A 22,260-nucleotide genomic window follows, 5' to 3' on the forward strand; every position below is an offset into this window, starting at 1 on the left:
ACCACAGTGAAAAGCACACCATATCCACTCTGCACCGCACAGCTTCACCGAAAGTGGTGTGATGTGTAGACGTAGCTTTAGTTCCTGATCCCAGCAAACCCTCGACAACAGCTACACTGCTGGTACCCACATCCATCATCGATGGTTTAAGCACCTTATCTGCCAACATTAACCTGCACTTAGGCTTCTGAAGGAACTCCAGCACTGAGCTGAGCAGGCTAATTCACACCTCAGATACTGGGCTCCAATTCTCTCTTACACCAAGATGCACAAGATACAAGAAAGAAGAGACGGGTCATCAAGGAGCCGCCCCAGTTCTTACGATGTTCGGGCCTCAGCCCAGCTATAGCCAGTAGCTGGCTGGTATCCCCAAACTGTGGAGCATAGAGGAGGTCCACTTTGCACCCTCACCAACCATTCATGCCTGGGGAAAGGGGCAGATGGCACAGGAGGTAGCTCCACTGGCTTTTATGCCAACTGAGAATTCCTCTCCACCAGCTCGGGTCTCAGTTCAGCAGTTGTAGCTGGATTCCATCATCTTTGCATTGCTAAGGTAGCAAAGAGCCTGCAAGCAGGGAAGAGAATGTGCAGCACCATTTTATGCTCATTGTAGCTTCAAGAAGACTAAACAAAATAGTAAAGGTTTTCCTTACACCCATAAGGGCTAGAAACTTATTTATAAAAAACAGCAGAGGATGGAACTGCAATCATGAAAACACAGAATACCCAATTCACGTATTTGAGCATTATATAAATCGATACAAACAATAAGTTTAAATATTAACTTAGTTAATATCAAACTTAAACACACAAGAGCAAAGAGTTAAGAGGCAGCAATTCCTTTATTGGAAGGGCCTCAGAACCAGAAGTGATCTTACTCCACCTCAAAAATACATACTAGTAGCAATATAGGAATGCAAAAAACCAATTATGTATGTTTTATAGCACCTTTAATCTAGCTGTCTCAAAAAGCAGTATAAATATTATGCCTCCCCAGGTCAGGAGCTCCCCTATAAGATAAATGCATATCACCACATTTCACTCTTTAGTGAAATGCAGCCACTGCTGGGATGGAATGCAGCAGCTGTTTAATACAGTGATACTGAACAGTTTAAAGTAGGAATTTCACTCACTCACTTTTTTTTTTATTAAAATAAAGTCTTGTCCTATAACTGAGGTTTCCTTGACAATGTGGGCTTACAGAAAGCTTCAATGCTATTTGAATACAGTGGTGTAAATCAGTGCTAATAAATGGCTACGCAATTAACTCATCTGGCACTCACCCACACATCTGCTTTTATCTCAGACACTGCTGTGGCAGCAGCCACATTAATTTTGTGATGCAATATGCCAGCATCATGCAACATTACTGGACACAAGTTTCCACTGAAATCAATGGTGTAGGTATCTCAGTCACTTAAATATGACTTTGCATAATAAAAAACAGCAATGAAATTTAACATTGAAGTGACTCACTGAACAGTGTTTAGTCAGATAAGCAGCACCAGCATGTTTTATTTTCTCAATGATCTGCACACACAGTTCACTGTACATTACTCTTGATGGATTAAGTTTTACTAAAATAAGCAATAGTGCATATTCCTCCTGACACAATTTTCCAGAAAAGAGCATTGATTCTCCCTTCCTCGTCTAGCTATCCCTTGATTTCAAGTTGCCGAGTTTGTTCATGCAGACGACATATGCCTTGGCACTCAGTCACATGCCTTTGATATACCTGAGAGTGTGTTCTAAACGCAGAAATGGTGGCTATGACGGATTGTCATTGGCTGCGCCTGATACCAAGTGGAAGACAGACTGTGCTGAGTGTTTCCCACTTACATCATGAACAAGTGGGCAGACAGCTGAATATAGTTCTCAATGGTCAGCGAATAAAGCGTGATTCACACCTGGTCTATCTAGGCATGACATTGGATAGAACTCTCACATATCATGACCATTTTATAAAGACAGCGACTCAGGTCAAAATACACAAACCTGCTCAGAAAACTGGCTGGAATGACATGGGGAGCCAAAGCCCAAACGTTACACACTTCAGCCATGGCACTCTGTTATTCGGTAGAGTATTGCACTCCAGTATGGGCTTACTTGTCTCACACAAAGATGACTGACATACAATTTAATTCCACCATGCGTATTATTTCAGGCACACTTAAATCTACTCCTCTACCATAGTTACTGGTTCTCTACAATATTGCTTCACTCAGTGTTTGCAGAGAGGAAAGCGTAGCAAAGGTCATGACAACACTGCACGATAATGCCACAGTCACTGTTAATTAAAGATTGTTTAATCCACCACATGATCGTCTGCACTCACATTGCCCATTGTAGATAAGTTTACCAGGAGAGGGATTTACGGTAGAGGTCCTCAGAGAAAGTGACAAATAATTATCTTGTCTCGGACCCCACTCAGTGTCATCCTGGGTTTGATTTACCATGAAGGCAATAGAGCCTTATGAACCAGTTTCGTACTGGACATGGAATTTGTGCTGCAGTGAAATTTTACAGACAGTCCACTATGTCAGTATGGGCAGCCACAAACTATGACACATATTGTTGAGGACTGCAAAGTGACTCAACTTCCTGGAGGTCTTCGTGCCTTGAGCATCGTTGATAAGAACGCTGTGGCTTGGCTTGACTGGACTGCATGCGCCAAATAAATACGTTGCCAAGATTCACTTCAGAGTCAATCAGTGTTTCACTTTAAAACAAACAGGAATTGTCAGTAACTAATATAAGAGTAATTCTTCCCAGCTTGAAGCAAGCATATCACCAACTTCCATGCCCCAGTGAGAAACTATGGAGGCAACGTATGGAGACTTGAATATAATGAAAAATCTAGTTTAGAAAATTTACAAATTAGACGTTCTATACAGGAGGCAATAAGCATTAATATCATGGGAGAAAAAGAGTGGAGACTGCTATGCCTGATCACGTGGGGTTGGTTTATTTCTGACTAGGAACTGATCTTTATACCCCAAGACAAAAGTTTTCATTTTATTCCTATATATGTCTTAGGCATTACCCACTCATAAAAGTTGTACCATAGAATATCAGGGTTGGAAGGGACCCCAGAAGGTCATCTAGTCCAACCCCCTGCTCAAAGCAGGACCAATTCCCAGTTAAATCATCCCAGCCAGGGCTTTGTCAAGCCTGACCTTAAAAACTTCTAAGGAAGGAGATTCTACCACCTCCCTAGGTAACGCATTCCAGTGTTTCACCACCCTCTTAGTGAAAAAGTTTTTCCTAATATCCAATCTAAACCTCCCCCACTGCAACTTGAGACCATTACTCCTCGTTCTGTCATCTGCTACCATTGAGAACAGTCTAGAGCCATCCTCTTTGGAACCCCCTTTCAGGTAGTTGAAAGCAGCTATCAAATCCCCCCTCATTCTTCTCTTTTGCAGGCTAAACAATCCCAGCTCCCTCAGCCTCTCCTCATAACTCATGTGTTCCAGTCCCCTAATCATTTTTGTTGCCCTTCGCTGGACTCTCTCCAATTTATCCACATCCTTCTTGAAGTGTGGGGCCCAAAACTGGACACAGTACTCCAGATGAGGCCTCACCAATGTCGAATAGAGGGGAACAATCACGTCCCTCGATCTGCTCGCTATGCCCCTACTTATACATCCCAAAATGCCATTGGTCTTCTTGGCAACAAGGGCACACTGCTGACTCATATCCAGCTTCTCGTCCACTGTCACCCCTAGGTCCTTTTCCGCAGAACTGCTGCCTAGCCATTCGGTCCCTAGTCTGTAGCTGTGCATTGGGTTCTTCCGTCCTAAGTGCAGGACCCTGCACTTATCCTTATTGAACCTCATCAGATTTCTTTTGGCCCAATCCTCCAATTTGTCTAGGTCTTTCTGTATCCTATCCCTCCCCTCCAGCATATCTACCACTCCTCCCAGTTTAGTATCATCCGCAAATTTGCTGAGAGTGCAATCCACACCATCCTCCAGATCATTTATGAAGATATTGAACAAAACCGGCCCCAGGACCGACCCTTGGGGTACTCCACTTGATACCGGCTGCCAACTAGATATGGAGCCATTGATCACTACCCGTTGAGCCCGACAATCTAGCCAGCTTTCTACCCACCTTGTAGTGCATTCATCCAGCCCATACTTCCTTAACTTGCTGACAAGAATACTGTGGGAGACCGTGTCAAAAGCTTTGCTAAAGTCAAGAAACAATACATCCACTGCTTTCCCTTCATCCACAGAACCAGTAATCTCATCATAAAAGGCGATTAGATTAGTCAGGCATGACCTTCCCTTGCTGAATCCATGCTGGCTGTTCCTGATCACTTTCCTCTCATGCAAGTGCTTCAGGATTGATTCTTTGAGGACCTGCTCCATGATTTTTCCAGGGACTGAGGTGAGGCTGACTGGCCTGTAGTTCCCAGGATCCTCCTTCTTCCCTTTTTTACCAATTACAGTGGTATGGCTTATTCCCATATTTAAGAGAATAAACCACGCCAGTATAAGTACCGTTATATCAGTATAACTACAACCACATTAGGGGTAGTACTGATGTAACTATTTCACTAGGGAAAGAAAAATAAAAGCACACCCATAACAGAAATAGTTAAGTCGGTACATAAATTGTGTGGACCCGGCCTTGGGGAATGAGAGTCTGTTCCGTGCTTATCAGCAGCAGTTCGTGCATATCTCGAGGAGACATACAATCCTGCAAATCCATTCACTAAGTAATGGGTAGAAGTTTCAATTAAGATTTTTCCAAACTGATTCCCTCAGCCTATATAACTGGAGAGCGAATGGAATTTTCAGCAAACAGTAATGTCTATTTCCTCAGGGCATTGTACAAAATAGTTGGCTGCCAAGGAGCCAAGCAGAGAAATAAGGCTGACAGAGAGCTCCAAGTCAATGCACAATCTTTAGCAGTATGAAATTAGACTCAGACATTTCCATTTAAAAATAAGTGAGGTATTTTAAATCTGAAAACCATTTATATTAAGATCTCATCTTAAGAAAATACAATTATGCTTTAAATATGACCTGTAAAGCTGTCCAGGAGACAAGCGATGCAGCATTGTGTTCTCCCAAATGAACACCAGTAATTAGCATGTTTACCAGACAATTAGGACAAGATGCTTTTTCCATTTCATAAATACTATTTCAGTATCTGTCTAAGATGGAAATGTTCTCTCCTCTCCACATCATCTATTTACAACATTTCCTGTGTGCCCAGTTTCTTCCAGAACTCCACGGCTACATAAACACCATCAAGATAGGAGTTAAGCTTTCCAGTAAGACAATGGCGACCACACTGACCAAGGGAACAATGCTAGCACCTTGCTAGCAAGAACTGGGTTCAAGCACTGTTCTTTAGCACGGTACAAAAGGGGTTCCCTCTGGCCAGAGCAGATTCGGAGTAAATGGCTAGACTACACTCACCTTTCCAACATTAGAAATAAGGCGTCAGAAGATCTGGTCACAACATGGTTACAAAGTGTAGATAACCACCTCCCTATGACAAGACTAAAACCTTGGACAGTACACGTTTTTACCTGTTTACGAGGACACGATTAGGTCTTGTCTTATACTATATCTTTCAACCTTATTGAAATCAGATCTCCTCGCTTTGTGTTTCAGAGTAACATCCGTGTTAGTCTGTATTCGCAAAAAGAAAAGGAGTACTTGTGGCACCTTGGAGACTAACCAATTTATTTAAGCATAAGCTTTCGTGAGCTACAGCTCACTTCGTCGGATGCATACTGTGGAAAATACAGAAGATGTTTGTTTTTATACACACAAATCATGAAAAAATGGGTGTTTATCACTACAAAAGGTTTTCTCTCCCCCCACAAACTCACTCTCCTGCTGGTAATAGCTTATGTAAAGCGATCACTCTCCTTACAATGTGTATGATAATCAAGGTGGGCCATTTCCAGCACAAATCCAGGTTTTCTCCCCTCCCCGCCTCCAACCTCCCCCCCAAACAAACCCACTCTCCTGTTGGTAATAGCTTATCTAAAGTGATCACTCTCCTTACAATGTGAATCATAATCAAGGTGGGCCATTTCCAGCACAAATCCAGGGTTTAACAAGGGCTTTGTGTTGTAACCAAGTTTCCTGACTAGTATAGTTGTAGTGTAGATAAAGCCTCTTTCTTTCTTTCTAAGATAAAACAAACAAATTTTGGAGGCAGTAGAATGGGATTCAGCCACTGCTTCTGTTAATGACAGAAAACGAAAGACTGAGATACAGACAAAAAGCCAGAAAAGCTGAGTGAAGCAGTGGTAGACAGATGAGGCTGAAAATGGTTCTTACAATAAGGATGAAAGAACATGCATGAGCACCGGGGTTAGACCACTGAAAAGAGCCAGAGGCACAAACCTAGATGGAAAATGGAAGAAAGTAATAAAGAATACTGAGGTTATGAGAACTGAATATTTAGTTCTTATCATTTGTTCAGGTATAGCTTGGAAATATTTTCTGGTCTTGAAACCATCTGTACTAGTTCAAAGTATTTCTAAGCCTGTCAGGTCGTAAGATATTGTCCCTTCACATGTGGTTCTGAAAACTGATCACTAATATAACTTGCCAATCATATCTGTTTGGTTTATTTACAAAACAATGGGATTTTTGTTAGCCCTTCAGATTCACCCTGAAATAGGCAAGTCAAGCTGTGTTCTGAGTTTTCGCATAGTAAGATGATACTTTAAAAAGTATCTATTTGTTTTTCAGTGTTTGTTATACAATATTAGCTATGTGAAACCTCTCAATAGGATATTTATGTAGATGTTTATCATAACTGTAAGACAGGTTTAATTCTGGTTTTTATGTACAGCAACTTTAAATGTAATCTGTTATCTTGCCTGGCTACTGGGGAAGAGGTGAAATGCTGTGAAACAATTCAAGATGGATAATCTTAAGTGAGACATCACCCTGCAGTCTCAGAGATATTTATTCTTTGAATCATTTTCTTCCTTAAGCCAAAATAAATCTTCTAGGCTGGAAGTATATTTTGGGTCTTTGTTTATGGAACACATGATATAAGGAAGCTCTTTCTCTTAAAGAAAATTAAAGCCTCCACTTGCTTAAATGCAGGGGAATGTGCAATTCGTAATTCCAGTATTAACGAACTTCCATAGAGAAAATGATTGATGGTTAAAGATGAACTACTGTAAGTACTTCATTGGTTTCTTTATGTATCTGCCATAACACAAGGGTTTATGTCCTCTTCATCATGATGAAAAAGGTAGCCTTGAACAAGAACTATTTGTCTGAGGTTTATATATGTTAACATGGGTTTCTCATTTCAGAAAAACACAACTGGGATTTTTAACTATTCACCAGAGGTTAAAAAGGAGTTATCAGAAGAAATCTGTATTGTTGACACTAAAAAAACTTTGCATACCAATAACTTACCAGACCCCATGTGCACTTCTGTGTGCCCGTTAATCATCCCATTCATCAGCTCTGTATCCTCTAGTTTCAGAAGCACAGGAGGATGGAACTTCAGCTCTTCCTGAATTTTCTCCAGGCGGTTCTTCATTTGAGAGCAGCTTGTGTAGTTGAAATGGTATTTCACTTTCTGAATAATATTATCTATAAGAGGGTATCAAGAAATATTTTAATTAAAACACTGGATTGTTAATGAGCTAACTGATATCCTGGACCTTCCTATCCCATTTTTTTTAATATATCTAAAATATTATTTACTATTTGGGTCAAATTCTTTGCTTTCTATTTGTTGTGTAAAGTACCTATCACACTTCTGGATGCTGTAACACACACACTCGCCATCCCAGATATGCTTAAAACACAGCTTTACTCTGCGTAGTAAAGATGACCTAACCATGGTTTAGCAACGTCTATAAATCACAATGAAGCCTTGAATGCTGTTAGGTCCCATCTACTCCGCAAGACGGGATTGTATTTTAACAGTGCCAGGGATTTTAGTTTTACAGTGCAAGATGGGACCTACTACTCAAACTGCACTAGCAGCAACAACTTCTCAGACCAGGATGCACAGGGATTTTCCTGAGACTTGTGCTACAAATGACTCCGACAAATATTCCATAGTTAGATTTTATAACTGCGTTCTCATACAAAAATATCCCTCTCCACAGGTTTGAGTCAAGTTGCAGACCACTAAAACTACAACCTACAGCAGCGTCTCAGTAACAATCATCCACATCTCCAGAGTCAGAGATCCCCATTACGGATATTGCTAATTGTTCTCTAACCCAGCTCACTTGCTTATCTCTATGCTATGAAGGGTGGAGGTTTTGCTATATTATTTTTTATAATAATCATGAGTAATGAAGCAAATTAAATGTAGAAGCATATTTATAAAGAGATCTGCTTTTTAAGTGAAGTAAAAAAAATAAAATCCTAACTTAAAATGCAATACATCCAAAACAGTAAGTTACATCCAAACAGTAACTTACAACGTATCATTTAGGTTGATGGCAGCTCCTACTGAACAGCAAGACTACAGAGTGCTTTATGACCCACAGTACACAGTCACCATCAGGCAAGGATAGGGGATTTCAAGCAACAACTATGGGGATCATATTAATGCTGCAATATGCCAAGAGTTAAACAGCTACAAAGATCAATAACTACTAAGGCAATAGTTCAGATCTTGCAATTTACTCAGTGCAACTTAGATCTAAGAGAATGTATAAAAGACCATGCAACAGCGTAAGAGGAGAGGGAAACATTACACTGAAAATGAAAAAATGCAAGGAACCCAAACTTCTGCATCTTGTTTTCTTAGTACATGGCCAATGTATGATTAAAATAAGCTAGAAATCCCTAGCCAAAATGCAGGAGAAACAACAAAATGCAAATTTCAACACAGATTTATGAAGAAATTAGAATGTGGCTGGCAGTCAATTCACACACAATGCAAGAACTGCTGCATACTGTAGTTTCCCTATAAGCATCTCTTTCTTCTAAGCAGGATCTGAAATGTCTTGTTCAGAGCTGGATGTTAGTGTATTAACCCATTTCACCACCCTACCCCTCCCAGGGTATAGATATCTCACTAATGGAACTAATCCTACAGAGCTAGTCATATTTTTCCCTGAGATGTGATGTTCACAAGGGGCCCTAGTTGGTTGGTGAAAAAAAAAAAAAAAAGCCATTTATTCATGTCAGGAATCACAGGTGAGAGAGGACTCCCTGTATGATCACGAAGTGCTACCTGAACCTAAGCTACGTGGGAAGTGAAAATGTCTACCACGCTGACCTGCTCTCACCGTTTTCTGTGCTGCTCACACTGTCTTTTTCACAATCTTGTCTTATACTTAGATTCGCAAAAAGAAAAGGAGTACTTGTGGCACCGTAGAGACTAACCAATTTATTTGAGCATAAGCTTTCGTGAGCTACAGCTCACTTCATCGGATGCATACTGTGGAAAGTGTAGAAGATCTTTTTATACACACAAAGCATGAAAAAATACCTCCCCCCACCCCACTCTCCTGCTGGTAATAGCTTATCTAAAGTGATCACTCTCCTTACAATGTGTATGATAATCAAGTTGGGCCATTTCCATATAAGCTATTACCAGCAGGAGAGTGGGGTGGGGGGAGGTATTTTTTCCATGCTTTGTGTGTATAAAAAGATCTTCTACACTTTCCACAGTATGCATCCGATGAAGTGAGCTGTAGCTCACGAAAGCTTATGCTCAAATAAATTGGTTAGTCTCTAAGGTGCCACAAGTACTCCTTTTCTTTTTGCGAATACAGACTAACACGGCTGCTACTCTGAAACCTGTCATTATACTTAGATTGTAAACTTTTTGGGGCAGGGACTGTCTTTTTGTTCTGTTTTTGAACAGCACCTAGCACAACAGGGCCCAGGTCTATAACTAAGACTCCTAAGAAATACCACAATAATAATATACAATTTGATATTATTATATATATGTTTTTCGTACACCATTCTCCTGCCACATAAAGCCACCTTGTATGATCAGGAATTGGCATGGTTCCTTGTCATTACCAACCTGTCTGCTAGTTTAATTATTCAGATATGATGCTCTGTGCAAAGGATTCTAACATTAAGAGAGTAAATCTACAAACCAAATTCAAGGAAAGCATAGGGTCTGGTAGCCAAGCTTATGCTCATAGAGTCATATGAAGCAGAAAATTTCCACTGGAGCTCCTCCAGGAAACAAAATGCCATGACGGTTGGGCAACTGCTGGTGCAGATCCCCATGCAGGTGATGTCCCCAGAAGAATGAAAACTGAAAAGAAAACATCCATTTTAAATCACAGTTAAGAGGTAGAAGAGTTATGCTGGACATCAGCATTAGACTGTACGGTCTCAAAAATATTTTTATCTTGGCTGCATTAGTTGGGAAAGAGTACTGAAAAAAACATCTGGTTTTCATCCCAGTTGTAGTTCTATTTATAGAAAACATACCAATCTCTGTATACAGCAGCTATTTCTTCATATCCTTTATCCCCATTACCTGTTTATGGTCTCTTCTCTACAAAGGGTACTAGATCTAAAGCTATCACCTTCAGCTGACAATGCTGAAGATTAAACATAACATGAAACTCATGCCTTGTAACACTGGATTTGAAGGAAAACCAACTAAAACTCTAATCTTTCCTTTCTCAATTCATGCATTCAATCTAAGTTCATAGCCCCACTCCCCCGCTCCATGCCACAAAAATAATTATACACATACATACAATCACTTATAGCTCAGGTCTCCAGTAACCAGCCCTTACAATCTCTAACCAGGAATGCAGTCTCAGATGTGAGCTCTGATCACTTAAGAAATAAAATCCAATCAATTTAGAGTATACAAAATTAAACAATGCATTAATATTCCCTTTTGCAAATATCTAGAGCGTGAGATTTATATTTTTCTTACAAATTAAAGCTATGCTTTTTCTAGAAATGGAAGCAGATGTTAAGTCTATAGGTTTTAGAGAATAAGCCGCTGTGCACTAAACGAGAAAGGATTTTCCTGTAAAACTGGTTCCTCAATTTCTTGTCCATAATTTTTAAGACCCAACAATCTACAATTTAAGTTTTGTGAGACAACATTTCTTGCGCCTGGCAGGGGAATTTGTTGTTGTTCTTCGGGTCTTATTAAACTGGTAGATATCTAATTGCAGCCAGTGTGTGTCATGGCATATTTATCTGGAGGGGTTATGGGATCCTATTGCAAGGAGTCTCCCCAGTTCTTCTCTCACAAGTAGGATTTTCAGACATGGTTAAGGAAGTTGTGCGAGACTCCCACTGAAAATCCATTGTTGTAAGTCTGAGCCAAATGGCCCTGTTCACAGAGTGATTTCTGATCCTAGGAAGCACCCACGTTCATGCATAAAACAACTGGCACTATTTTAAAGAAGTGAATTTTCATCATATCACTCTTGCTGTGTTAGGTAGGAATTGCAAGGCTGTGGTACAAATCAAAATACTGGATAATCACAGGTCCCATCCAGGAATGTTGGTAGCAATTTAAAATTCAGACACATGGAGTGAAAAAAGGAACTTTGTAATATGTAGTCAAGCCTAGGATCCTTGAAGTATTATTTCTCAGACATGGGCATTCACCAGTCTGGATGGCTCACATGGGTCAGACACAATGAAGGGGGTTTTCCTGTCCTCTGAGTTCTGTCCTGTATCGAGACCAAGCAACCACCACATGCTAACTTTCATTCATGAATGACCTGGACCGGTTCTTAAGCCTAAGAAAAAAGTAGCTTCCCGTGATTCAATAGGAAGGGAATTTTGATTATCAACAGGCCTGAATAGTCTTGCAGATCAAGCTAAGTGGAATGAGAAAAAAAAAGCTGAAGAGCCTATTAAAACCATTTAAAAAATCTAATTTAAAGAGTATACTCTAGTAGGATTATTTTTATTATAAATATTATATTTGTCTTGACAAGATTACCTTTTTAAATGTACAATTTAAAGGTAATACAACTGACATGACTGCGAATGAGGAACTTGAGAGGGAGAAAACTCATCTAGACGTTACAGTGGTGGCTGTTTTAGAAATGCTTAAAACAGAAGGAGTTTCATTCCCATAAAGAAGCGGGAACACCAACATGAAGGAGGGGGAGTGGAGAAGAGATGCAGGTTGGAAGCAAAATGATAGCAGGAGGAAATTAGTACTAAAGTCTATATAACAACATGACAATGCAAACACTCATTTTCACATAATACTGAAAGTTCATGTTATATCTGTAGCACATGTTCAAGTTGCAGTTATATTATAGGATGAAAAAAAACCCAATAAATATGATAGCCAACCCTTGAAGTTAAATTAATCCCAGCAGGATAAACAATTCTGTGAAATTAAGACCAAATAAACGTGGTAGCTTACTGTATGCTGAAGCCACGTCCTGTTGCTGTGCCTCGATCAGGATACTGTGCCAGAATTAAGGATAATGCCTTTAGTCTCTTCCTGCATTCCAGAAAGTCCTGGTTGAGATGAAAATCCGTGGAGGCTGAAAGTGGAAGTCCGTCCCTCACTCTCACCACACAAGCAAAGAGGATCATGGACATCCTCCACAAGAGTATTCATGAGGACAACCTGGAAATAAATGTATTAAATTAAGATTGCATCCATTTACATAATAAGCTACTATGCAAGGATATATTGTGTTAAAGCACAGATTTAACTCTTTCATTGCTGCTTCTCAACAATACTTCTTGTATTGCCATCATCTTTTAAGGATGATCAAGAAATGTGAGGTTTTTTTGCTTTTTTAAATTAGAACTGTCCCTTTTTCTGCTTCTTGCTGATGTATAATGACGACCAGAAAATGTTCTCTCCCTGAAAGAATTCACCAATTTCTTCCCGATAGCATTTTACTTTAGAAATATCAGAAACACTGGAAGAGATTTTGAAAGACAAAAATAGCACTTGGACATTAACTCACATTGATTAGTTGTCATTTCTATTAGTCCTCCTGTCAGTCATCAAACGGTTCATCTACATCCCAAACGATGGTGTGTTTGCAGTGCAGCTAGACATAACCATGCTAGCTTTAATCTAGCTGGTGCAAGTAACAGTAGTAGCGAGGACACGGTGCTTCGAGCTTCAGCACAGGCTAGCCAACTCAGTACCAGCCCGCCAGGGATTCTAAGTACATACTTGGGTTACTATCCCTGGCCAGGGTCCATGCTGCCACATCTTCGCTGCTATTACTCACACAAGCTAACTTAAATAACACCTCAATCTGTACTGCAGACATATTCTTACTGTCACAGACAAGTCCTAAATTCCTAATGTAAAAAACAAACAGGAAATAATTTTTTTGTCCAAAAACTTTCAAGACTTTTTTTTATATATTATATAAAAATCAAAAGAGAGGACAACCCTAATTCTTCTTGTGGAAAGGGATCTGGGGATCATAGTGGACCACAACCTAAATATGAGTCAACACTGTAACACTGTTGCAAAAAAAGCAAACATCATTCTGGGATGTATTAGCAGGAGTATTGTAACCAAGACACGAGAAGTAATTCTTCTACTCTACTCCACACTGATTAGGCCTAAACTGGAGTAGTGTGCAGTTCTGGGTGCCACATTTCAGGAAAGATGCGGACAAATTGGAGAAAGTCCAGAGAAGAGCAACAAAAATAATGAAAGGTCTAGAAAACATGACCTATGAGGGAAGATTGAAAAAATTGGGTTTGTTTAGTCTGGAGAAGAGAAGAGTGAGAGGAGACATGGTAACAGTTTTCAAGTACATAAAAGGTCGTTACAAGTAGGTGGAAGGAAAAACTGTTCTTCTTAACCTCTGAGGATAGGACAAGAAGCAATGGGCTTAAATTGCAGCAAGGGTGGTTTAGGTTGGACATTAGGGAAAACTTCCTGTCAGGGTGGTTAAGCACTGGAATTAATTGTCTAGGGAGGTTCTGGAAACTCCATCATTGGGAATTTTTAAGAGCAGGTTAGACAAGCACCTGTCAGGGATGATCTAGACAATACTTAGTCCTGCCATGAGTGCAGGGGACTGGACTAGATGACCTTTCGAGGTCCCTTCCAGTTCTATTATTCTTCCTTAGCAGGCCACTTAATATCCATTGGAAGCCAATTAAGTGTCAAGTGCTACCTGGTACATTCAAGAAGAACAGCAGATATGTCCCTCAAAAATGTACCATGAGAGTTCAGCAGCAAAATGCTAGAAGACTAAGGCACCAACTTACACATCATCTCAGAAATAGAGAACTCAATGGATCATGTGAAAAAGCTTGTCAGTGAGCTGATCAGCATACTTCAATATTCTAGGAGGTATGCTTGCCTAGTAAAATTAGTTTGCTTCAGGACAAACGCTTTGTACAATAGAATCACAGGACTGGAAGGGACCCTGAGAGGTCATGTTTTCCAGACCTGCAAACATTTTAGTTACTCTTCTCTGGACTTTCTCCAATTTGTTGACATCTTTCCTGAAATGCGGCGCCCAGAAGTGGACACAACATTCCAGTTGAGGCCTAATCAATGCAGAGTAGAGCGGAAGAATAACTTCTTTTGTCTTGCTTCCAACATTCCTGCTAATACATCCCAGAGCGTACCACTGTTGCAAAGAAAAAGAAAAGAAAAAGAAACATTGTTCACTCATATTTAGCTTGTGATCCTGTCATAAATAAAGGGAAGGGTAAACCCCTTTGAAATCCCTCCTGGCCAGGGGAAAGCTCCTCTCACCTGTAAAGGGTTAAGAAGCTAAAGGTAACCTCGCTGGCACCTGACCAAAATGACCAATGAGGAGACAAGATACTTTCAAAAGCTGGGAGGAGGGAGAGAAACAAAGGGTCTGTGGGTCTGTCTGTATGCTGGTTTCTGCCGGGGATAGACCAGGAATGGAGTCTTAGAACTTTTAGTAAGTAATCTAGCTAGGTATGTGTTAGATTATGATTTCTTTAAATGGCTGAGAAAAGAATTGTGCTGAATAGAATAACTATTTCTGTCTGTGTATCTTTTTTGTAACTTAAGGTTTTGCCTAGAGGGGTTCTCTATATTTTTTGAATCTAATTACCCTGTAAGATATCTATCATCCTGATTTTACAAGGGGGATTTCTTTATTTCTATTTACTTCTATTTTTATTAGAAGTCTTCTTGTAAGAAAACTGAATGCTTTTTTCATTGTTCTCAGATCCAAGGGTTTGGGTCTGTGATCACCTATGCAAATTGGTGAGGCTTTTTATCCAACAGTTCCCAGGAAAGGGGGGGTGCAAGTGTTGGGAGGATTGTTCATTGTTCTTAAGATCCAAGGGTCTGAGTCTGTAGTCACCTAGGCAAATTGGTGAGGCTTTTTACCAAACCTTGTCCAGGAAGTGGGGTGCAAGGTTTTGGGAAGTATTTTGGGGGGAAAGACGCGTCCAAACAGCTCTTCCCCAGTAACCAGTATTAGTTTGGTGGTGGTAGCGGCCAATCCAAGGACAACGGGTGGAATATTTTGTACCTTGGGGAAGTTTTGACCTAAGCTGGTAAAGATAAGCTTAGGAGGTTTTTCATGCAGGTCCCCACATCTGTACCCTAGAGTTCAGAGTGGGGGAGGAACCTTGACAGATCCACTATGATGCCCAGATCCCTTTCTGCAGTACTCCTTCTAGTCAATGGATATTAGTGTTCCCAGACATAAAGGATCATCTAGTGTGAAATCAGAATTGTATATATGATGTAAAGTACATCTAATGCCCAAATTGTATTTAAACTTTGTTTTACAGTAGGAAAAAAAAAAGACAAAATTCAGAGAACTTAAAAAGGTATTTTCTCCATCCAATTCATATTAAAAAAATTACTCAGCATCGTAGGCAAAAGCAGTTAATGTGGAGAGGGTAATAAACTCTCATAGTCAGAATTACACTGTATAACTATGGGGTTTGGCATGCGAACTGGCCACAATATCAAAAAACAGTAAGCAACCCAATTACACATAATTCAACTTTTTTTGTTGTTATGAAACTAGACAACCAGAGGGAGCAAATCCTCCATTCTTAGAATACTGCTGGCGTTTGTGATATGATTATATGTATCAGAACTATGAAGTTATGATGTTACCTAATTAAAATATAACCATGCAAACCACTGTTGCTACCACTGCTATAGAATTGCAGCAAACCTTATAACTCATGACCAGAAAGTATTAAACAGCTTGCAAGCTGAATGACGCAAAGCCGACCTTTAAAGACGTTAGAAATGTTAATTAGGGCCACTGCATGCTAAATAGGCTAGAACTTTGAAATGCAAACCTATGTTGTTAGAAGTTGGAGGTAATATTGTGTGTATCTTAGATGCAACCCGTGTAATCTGGACAGTTCCTGTCTGTCACTATAACTATTGATTCAGAGATCAAAATGGAATATTAACATTTAGATGAATCTTTGGTAAAATAATGTCATTGTCTATACGTCTCTTTAAAGTTTGTGACAGACTGCCTAATGGATAAATTGCCGTATGTTAATTTTAGGTTTCAGAGTAGCAGCCGTGTGTCTGTATTCGCAAAAAGAAAAGGAGTCTCTAAGGTGCCAGAAGTACTAACAGATTTATTTGAGCATAAGCTTTCGTAAGCTACTGCTCACTTCATCAGGTGCATTCAGTGGAAAATACAGTGAGGAGATTTCTATACACAGAGACCATGAAACAATGGGTGTTACCATACACACTGTAACGAGAGTGATCACTTAAGATGAGATATTACCAGCAGGAGAGTGGGGGAGGGGGAGGGAACATTTTGTAGTGATAATTAAGGTGGGCCATTTCCAGCAGTTGACAAGAACGTCTGGGGGGGGGGGGGGGGGATAAACATGGGGAAATAGTTTCATCCAGACTACACCACACGATCCATTGTCTACAGCCAAGCTCTACGATACAACCACATTTGCTCCAACCCCTCAGACAGAGAAACTCCTACAAGACCTCTATCAAGCATTCTTACAATACCCACCTGCTGAAGTGAAGAAACAGATTGACAGAGCCAGAAGAGTACCCAGAAGTCACCTACTACAGGACAGGCCCAACAAAGAAAATAACAGAACGCCACTAGCCATCACCTTCAGCCCTCAACTAAAACCTCTCCAACGCATCATCAAGGATCTACAACCTATCCTAAAGGACGACCCATTGCTCTCACAGATCTTGGGAGACAGGCCAGTCCTTGCTTACAGACAGCCCCCCAACCTGAAACAAATACTCACCAGCAACCACACAACAGAACCACTAACCCAGGAACCTATCCTTGCAATAAAGCCCGTAGCCAACTGTGCCCACATATCTATTCAGGGGACACCGTCATAGGGCCTAATCACATCAGCCACACTATCCGATGAAGTGAGCTATAGCTCACGAAAGCTTATGCTCAAATAAATTGGTTAGTCTCTAAGGTGCCACAAGTACTCCTTTTCTTTTTGCGAATACAGACCAACACGGCTGTTACTCTGAAACCTATCAGAGGCTTGTTCACCTGCACATCTACCAATGTGATATATGCCATCATGTGCCAGCAATGCCCCTCTGCCATGTACATTGGTCAAACTGGACAGTCTCTACGTAAAAGAATAAATGGACACAAATCAGACGTCAAGAATTATAATATTCAAAAACCAGTCAGAGAACACTTCAATCTCTTTGGTCACTCGATTACAGACCTAAAAGTGGCAATTCTTCAACAAAAAACTTCAATAACAGACTCCAACGAGAGACTGCTGAATTGGAATTAATTTGCAAATTGGATACAATTAACTTAGGCTTGAATAGAGACTGGGAGTGGATGGGTCATTACACAAAGTAAAACTATTTCCCCCTCCACTCCCCACTGTTCCTCACACGTTCTTGTCAACAGCTGGAAGTGGCCCACCTTGATTATCACTACAAAAGGCTCCCCGCCCCCGCTCCACTCTCCTGCTGGTAATATCTCACGTTAAGTGATCACTCTCATTACAGTGTGTATGGTAACACCCATTGTTTCATGTTCTCTATGTATGTAAATCTCTCCACTGTATTTTCCACTGAATGCATCCGATGAAGTGAGCTGTAGCTCACAAAAGCTTATGCTCAAATAAATTTGTTAGTCTCTAAGGTGCCACAAGTCCTCCTGTCCTCTTTTTGCCTATGTTAATTTTTGTAACTAATTACTAGTGGTGCTTAAACAAAAGGTTACATCAAAAGCCTATTGTTTACTAACCTGGTCTGCATGGTCAAGTGGATGCTAGAACACTGTATAAAAAGACCCGTTGGTCCTGATTCTGTTATCTCAGATCTGCTTAAGCTTCATCAGGGGAAGTTTGAGTCGCAAGAGTGAGGTCCCAGTTATGCTGGTACATCTTGACTATGATATTTGGACGTTAGACTATAACCTATGAACTGAATTCTAAAGGAACTCTTCGCAACTACAAAGTTCACCATCTCTGCTAGGAATCTGAACCTCAATGGATTGAACTCATATCTGTATGTATATTCATCTTTTAACCATACTCTTGTTTTTTAATAAATTTTAGTTTAGTTCATAAGAATTGGCTGTCGCGTGTATCTGGGTAAAATCTGGAATATTCAATAACCTGGGAGGTAATGCGTCCAATACTTTGGGATTGGTAGAACCTTTTCTTTTATATGATGAAATAAGATTTTCAGAAATCATCATATTTGACTTAGGTACCTGGATGGAGGCCTGAGGCTGGATCACTTTAAGGGAACTGTATTGTTTGGACTTCTGAGTAACCAGCAAGGTAAAAAAGAAGCTGTTTTATGCTGGCTTGGTAAATCTAAGTATTGGAATATCCACCAGCTTTTTGGAGTTTGTCTGCCCCATTCTTTGCAGTTCACCCTAATTGAGAGACCACAGCTGGTCTCCACTGGGACCCTGGTCACAGTAAACAAAGAAAGAACCACATAGGGCTTGCATGCCATTAAAAAGAGAAAAATAGTCATTTGTTAAATTGAACAACACTACAAAAGTGTTACTGCTGAGCTTTTAAGATGGAGAGTAAAAAAAGTTAAAGCAGTTAATGTTTCTTGACACTATTTGTCTCACAGCTTGTGTTTAAAATAAATGATTTTGTTTAAAAAAAAATCAAACTAAGCTCCAAAATACAAGATACATGAGAGTGAAACATCACACTGACCTTCCATCTGCTCTCATAATATCAATGTTTAAAACGAACAGTGCACAAACACGCCCAGACTTTAACCTACTGAAAAAAGTTTGTTGGTTCAGAGGAAGTATAAATATTAGCACGGTTAACTTTCAACTGAGATCAGCTCCTCAAAACTGCAAAATTCTCTCAGTTACTGGGTGCTATTCCTAACAGATTAAGATGAATTTATTAAAACTATTTCAGATCTATATAAAACAATGAATGATATAGATGAGGTACATCGGACGCTTCTACTTACCCTCTTGTAATAGAAGAGCAAGGGGACATTCAGTTAAATGGAAAGGCAACAAATTTAAAACAAAAACCCTTTTAACACATCACATAATTAACCTGTAGATCTCTTTGCCTCAATAAATCAGTGTTGCCAAGATATTAGGATTCAAAAAGGGATTAGACATGTGTATGGATACTGAGAACATGGACAGCTACATTACCTAGAATGAACCACTTTTCATCATTTTCTAAGGAATTGTGTACAACTTTTAAAAACATCTATTCATGAGCAGAAGAGAGAGACTTACGTATTCTTGATTGATTTGGGGTTGTTAGAAATCTGCTTGGGCCTGGATTAGAGGTTAGTGCTAATGTCACCCCATAAGATACAGGGCAAATCTTAAGATTTAACTCACAAGTTTGTTCCATACACAGAGAGGCAACAGCTTGTCATCAAGACACTGAAACACTTAGACCCACCTACATTGCCAAACAAGGCTGCAAATTAAGCAGGCTCTCTCCATCTACTCTGCCCACAAAACCAGCCTCACACCCCATTCGTTTTTCTGCTCTCACTTTCACCTTTGTTCATTCCATGCTGCCCCACAGGCACAGAATGCCTTCCAAAAACCTGTTTCCCAACCCACCTCCTTTCTGCTTGTTTAAATTATCATGGCATGTATTTACTTGCAGGTGTCATGATAAAGTTAATTCTTAAGAGAGATTAATGGACTCATCAGGATGTGTACTTGCCTGAGTAACTGCACGATCTTATTACTCTAACCCTTGTCTACCTCTCTTCTTCCCCAGTCCCCTTTTCTGTCTGTGATCACTTGTCTGAATTTAGGCCCCAATCCAGTGGTTGGATCTGTGTAGCAGACCCTTGCACACATGCAGAGCCTCACTGAAGCCAACTACATTCAAAGATCCAGTTGCGAAATTGAAGCCTGGTAATACAACATATTTGTGCCAGGGACGATGTCATCCAACAAGAGACTGCTGAATTGGAATTAATTTGCAAACTGCATACAATTAACTTAGGCTTGAATAAAGACTGGGAGTGGATGGGTCATTACACAAAGTAAAACTATTTCCCCATGTTTATTCCCCCCCGCACTGTTCCTCAGACGTGCTTGTCAACTGCTGGAAATGACCCACCTTGATTATCACTACAAAAGGTTCCCCCCCACCACTCGCTAGTAATAGCTCACCTTACTAGATCACTCTTGTTACAGTGTGTATGGTAACATCCATTGTTTCATGTTCTCTGTGTATATAAATTTCCCCACTGTATTTTCCACTGAATGCATCCGATGAAGTGAGTTGTAGCTCATGAAAGCTTATGCTCAAACAAATTTGTTAGTCTCTAAGGTGCCACAAGTACTCCTTTTCTTTTTGCGAATACAGACTAACACGGCTGCTACTCTGAAAGATGTCATTACTGTTTCTGTTAAACACCTATCATACATTTTGGTGCTCAAAATTAAGAAAGCAATAACGTGCTCACAGTATTTTAAATTTATAGCCCCCACACACTCTACTGAAACACATTTAATAAAAAATATTTTGCCAGTCCAGCTATACTACTAGTGTAGACTGGACATAACGTCACAAACTTTTTTTAAAGGGACGTTTCAACAGAATAGATGGGAACTTACATAACAAACAAGGTACGTCAAATTTCAACATGAATGAAATACACTTGTACATCTAATAACATTCCAAGGATATGCTTTTTAACCTAAGGCTCATGTAAAGACTAGTCAGTGTATTGGTTATGACTGAATTAGACATTTACTGTAGTGTTATTGCACCCCCTTCATGGGTAAATTAGACCTCCTATTTATCAGACAGGCCAGACATTTTCCATTACATTTTTTTCATATTTTGCAATTTAGAAAATGTATCCACCCAAAAGACTCTGAGCACAGATGCAGAAAGCTGCCTGGGTGTCCTTTTAAGCAAAAAATTCCTCTACTGTTGAAAAAGTTTGTCTTTGTTTAGTCAGAATGGGATGGTTGGTAGCACTCAGGAAGCAGGAGTGTCCTGACTCGAGTATCTGTTCTCCTTCTCATTGCTCATTTGAGTCACCTTTTACCCATGGAAAAGCTGCATTTAGGTCAATTTCAGCCCAATAATTTACTAACTTCCGGTTACTGGGCCAAGTTGTGCCCTAGGCCATACCCACACAATCCCACTGAAGACTGTGGGAGAGCTGATAAAAGTTACATCAGTGCTCAGGAAAGCTTTAGAGGAAGTTGAGGGTTTTTGACTGTGCATTTGATTAAAATTTGTGTTTTGCTACATGTAATGCACCTTTGATCTCATTTTCAGATGGACCAAACACCCACAGCTTCCACTGACTGCAGAGGGACCTGTGGGTGCTCAAAACCTTTATAGGTCTATTAGGCTCAGAACAGTCTAAACAAACATAAAGGAAGTATACAGCTTCATCAGCATTCCCGCCCCCTGCCATACATAAAGAGTCTGTCTTTCCTTACACTTCGATAACACCGTTATATGTAGTATAATTGTAGCCAGGTCAGTCCCAGGATATTAGAGAGGCAAGGTGGGTGAGGTAATATCTTGTATTGGACCAGCTTCTGTTGTTGAGACAAGTTTTTGAGCCACACAGAGCTCTTCTTCAGATGTGCGAAAGGAACTCCCAGCATCATGGTGAAAGGCAAGGTGGAACAGATTGTTTAGCACATAGATAGCACAAATGCACCATGAAACCAATAACATACCTCAATGATATTTTCAATCTCAGACAGGCAACCTAAAATCCCTTATAGATTTCCACTACAACTTCAACAACCATGATACATCCTTTAAACCAGTGGTTCTCAACAAGGGGTCCAAAGCCCCCTGGGGAGCCGCGAGCAGGTTTCAGGGAGGCCGCCAACCAGGGCCAGCATTAGACTCG

At 40.2% G+C, this 22,260-nt stretch overlaps 1 protein-coding gene across 11 annotated transcripts in view; it reads right to left on the reverse strand.

The window, feature by feature from the left end:
* The window catches only part of SEC22C (SEC22 homolog C, vesicle trafficking protein), a 195,311-nt gene that overhangs the window by 169,252 nt on the left and 3,799 nt on the right, over positions 1 to 22,260 (reverse strand). For 10 of the 11 annotated variants that reach the window (XR_012667314.1, XR_012667313.1, XM_075126042.1 and 7 more), the window contains exons 2-4: positions 12,346 to 12,555; positions 10,079 to 10,242; positions 7,413 to 7,592 (exon numbers count right to left, since the gene is read on the reverse strand). Coding sequence is in view for 9 of the 11 variants with exons in the window: in XM_075126042.1 (XP_074982143.1) it covers positions 7,413 to 7,592; positions 10,079 to 10,242; positions 12,346 to 12,527 (526 nt within the window). In the remaining 2 variants the exon portion in view is untranslated. Of the gene's footprint in view, positions 1 to 7,412; positions 7,593 to 10,078; positions 10,243 to 12,345; positions 12,556 to 12,904; positions 12,926 to 22,260 lie in introns of those variants that run through there. The other variant, XM_075126037.1, reaches the window with a different exon arrangement.

The sequence above is a fragment of the Caretta caretta genome, chromosome 2, assembly GCF_965140235.1.
Source record: "Caretta caretta isolate rCarCar2 chromosome 2, rCarCar1.hap1, whole genome shotgun sequence".
Lineage (NCBI taxonomy): Eukaryota > Metazoa > Chordata > Testudines > Cheloniidae > Caretta > Caretta caretta.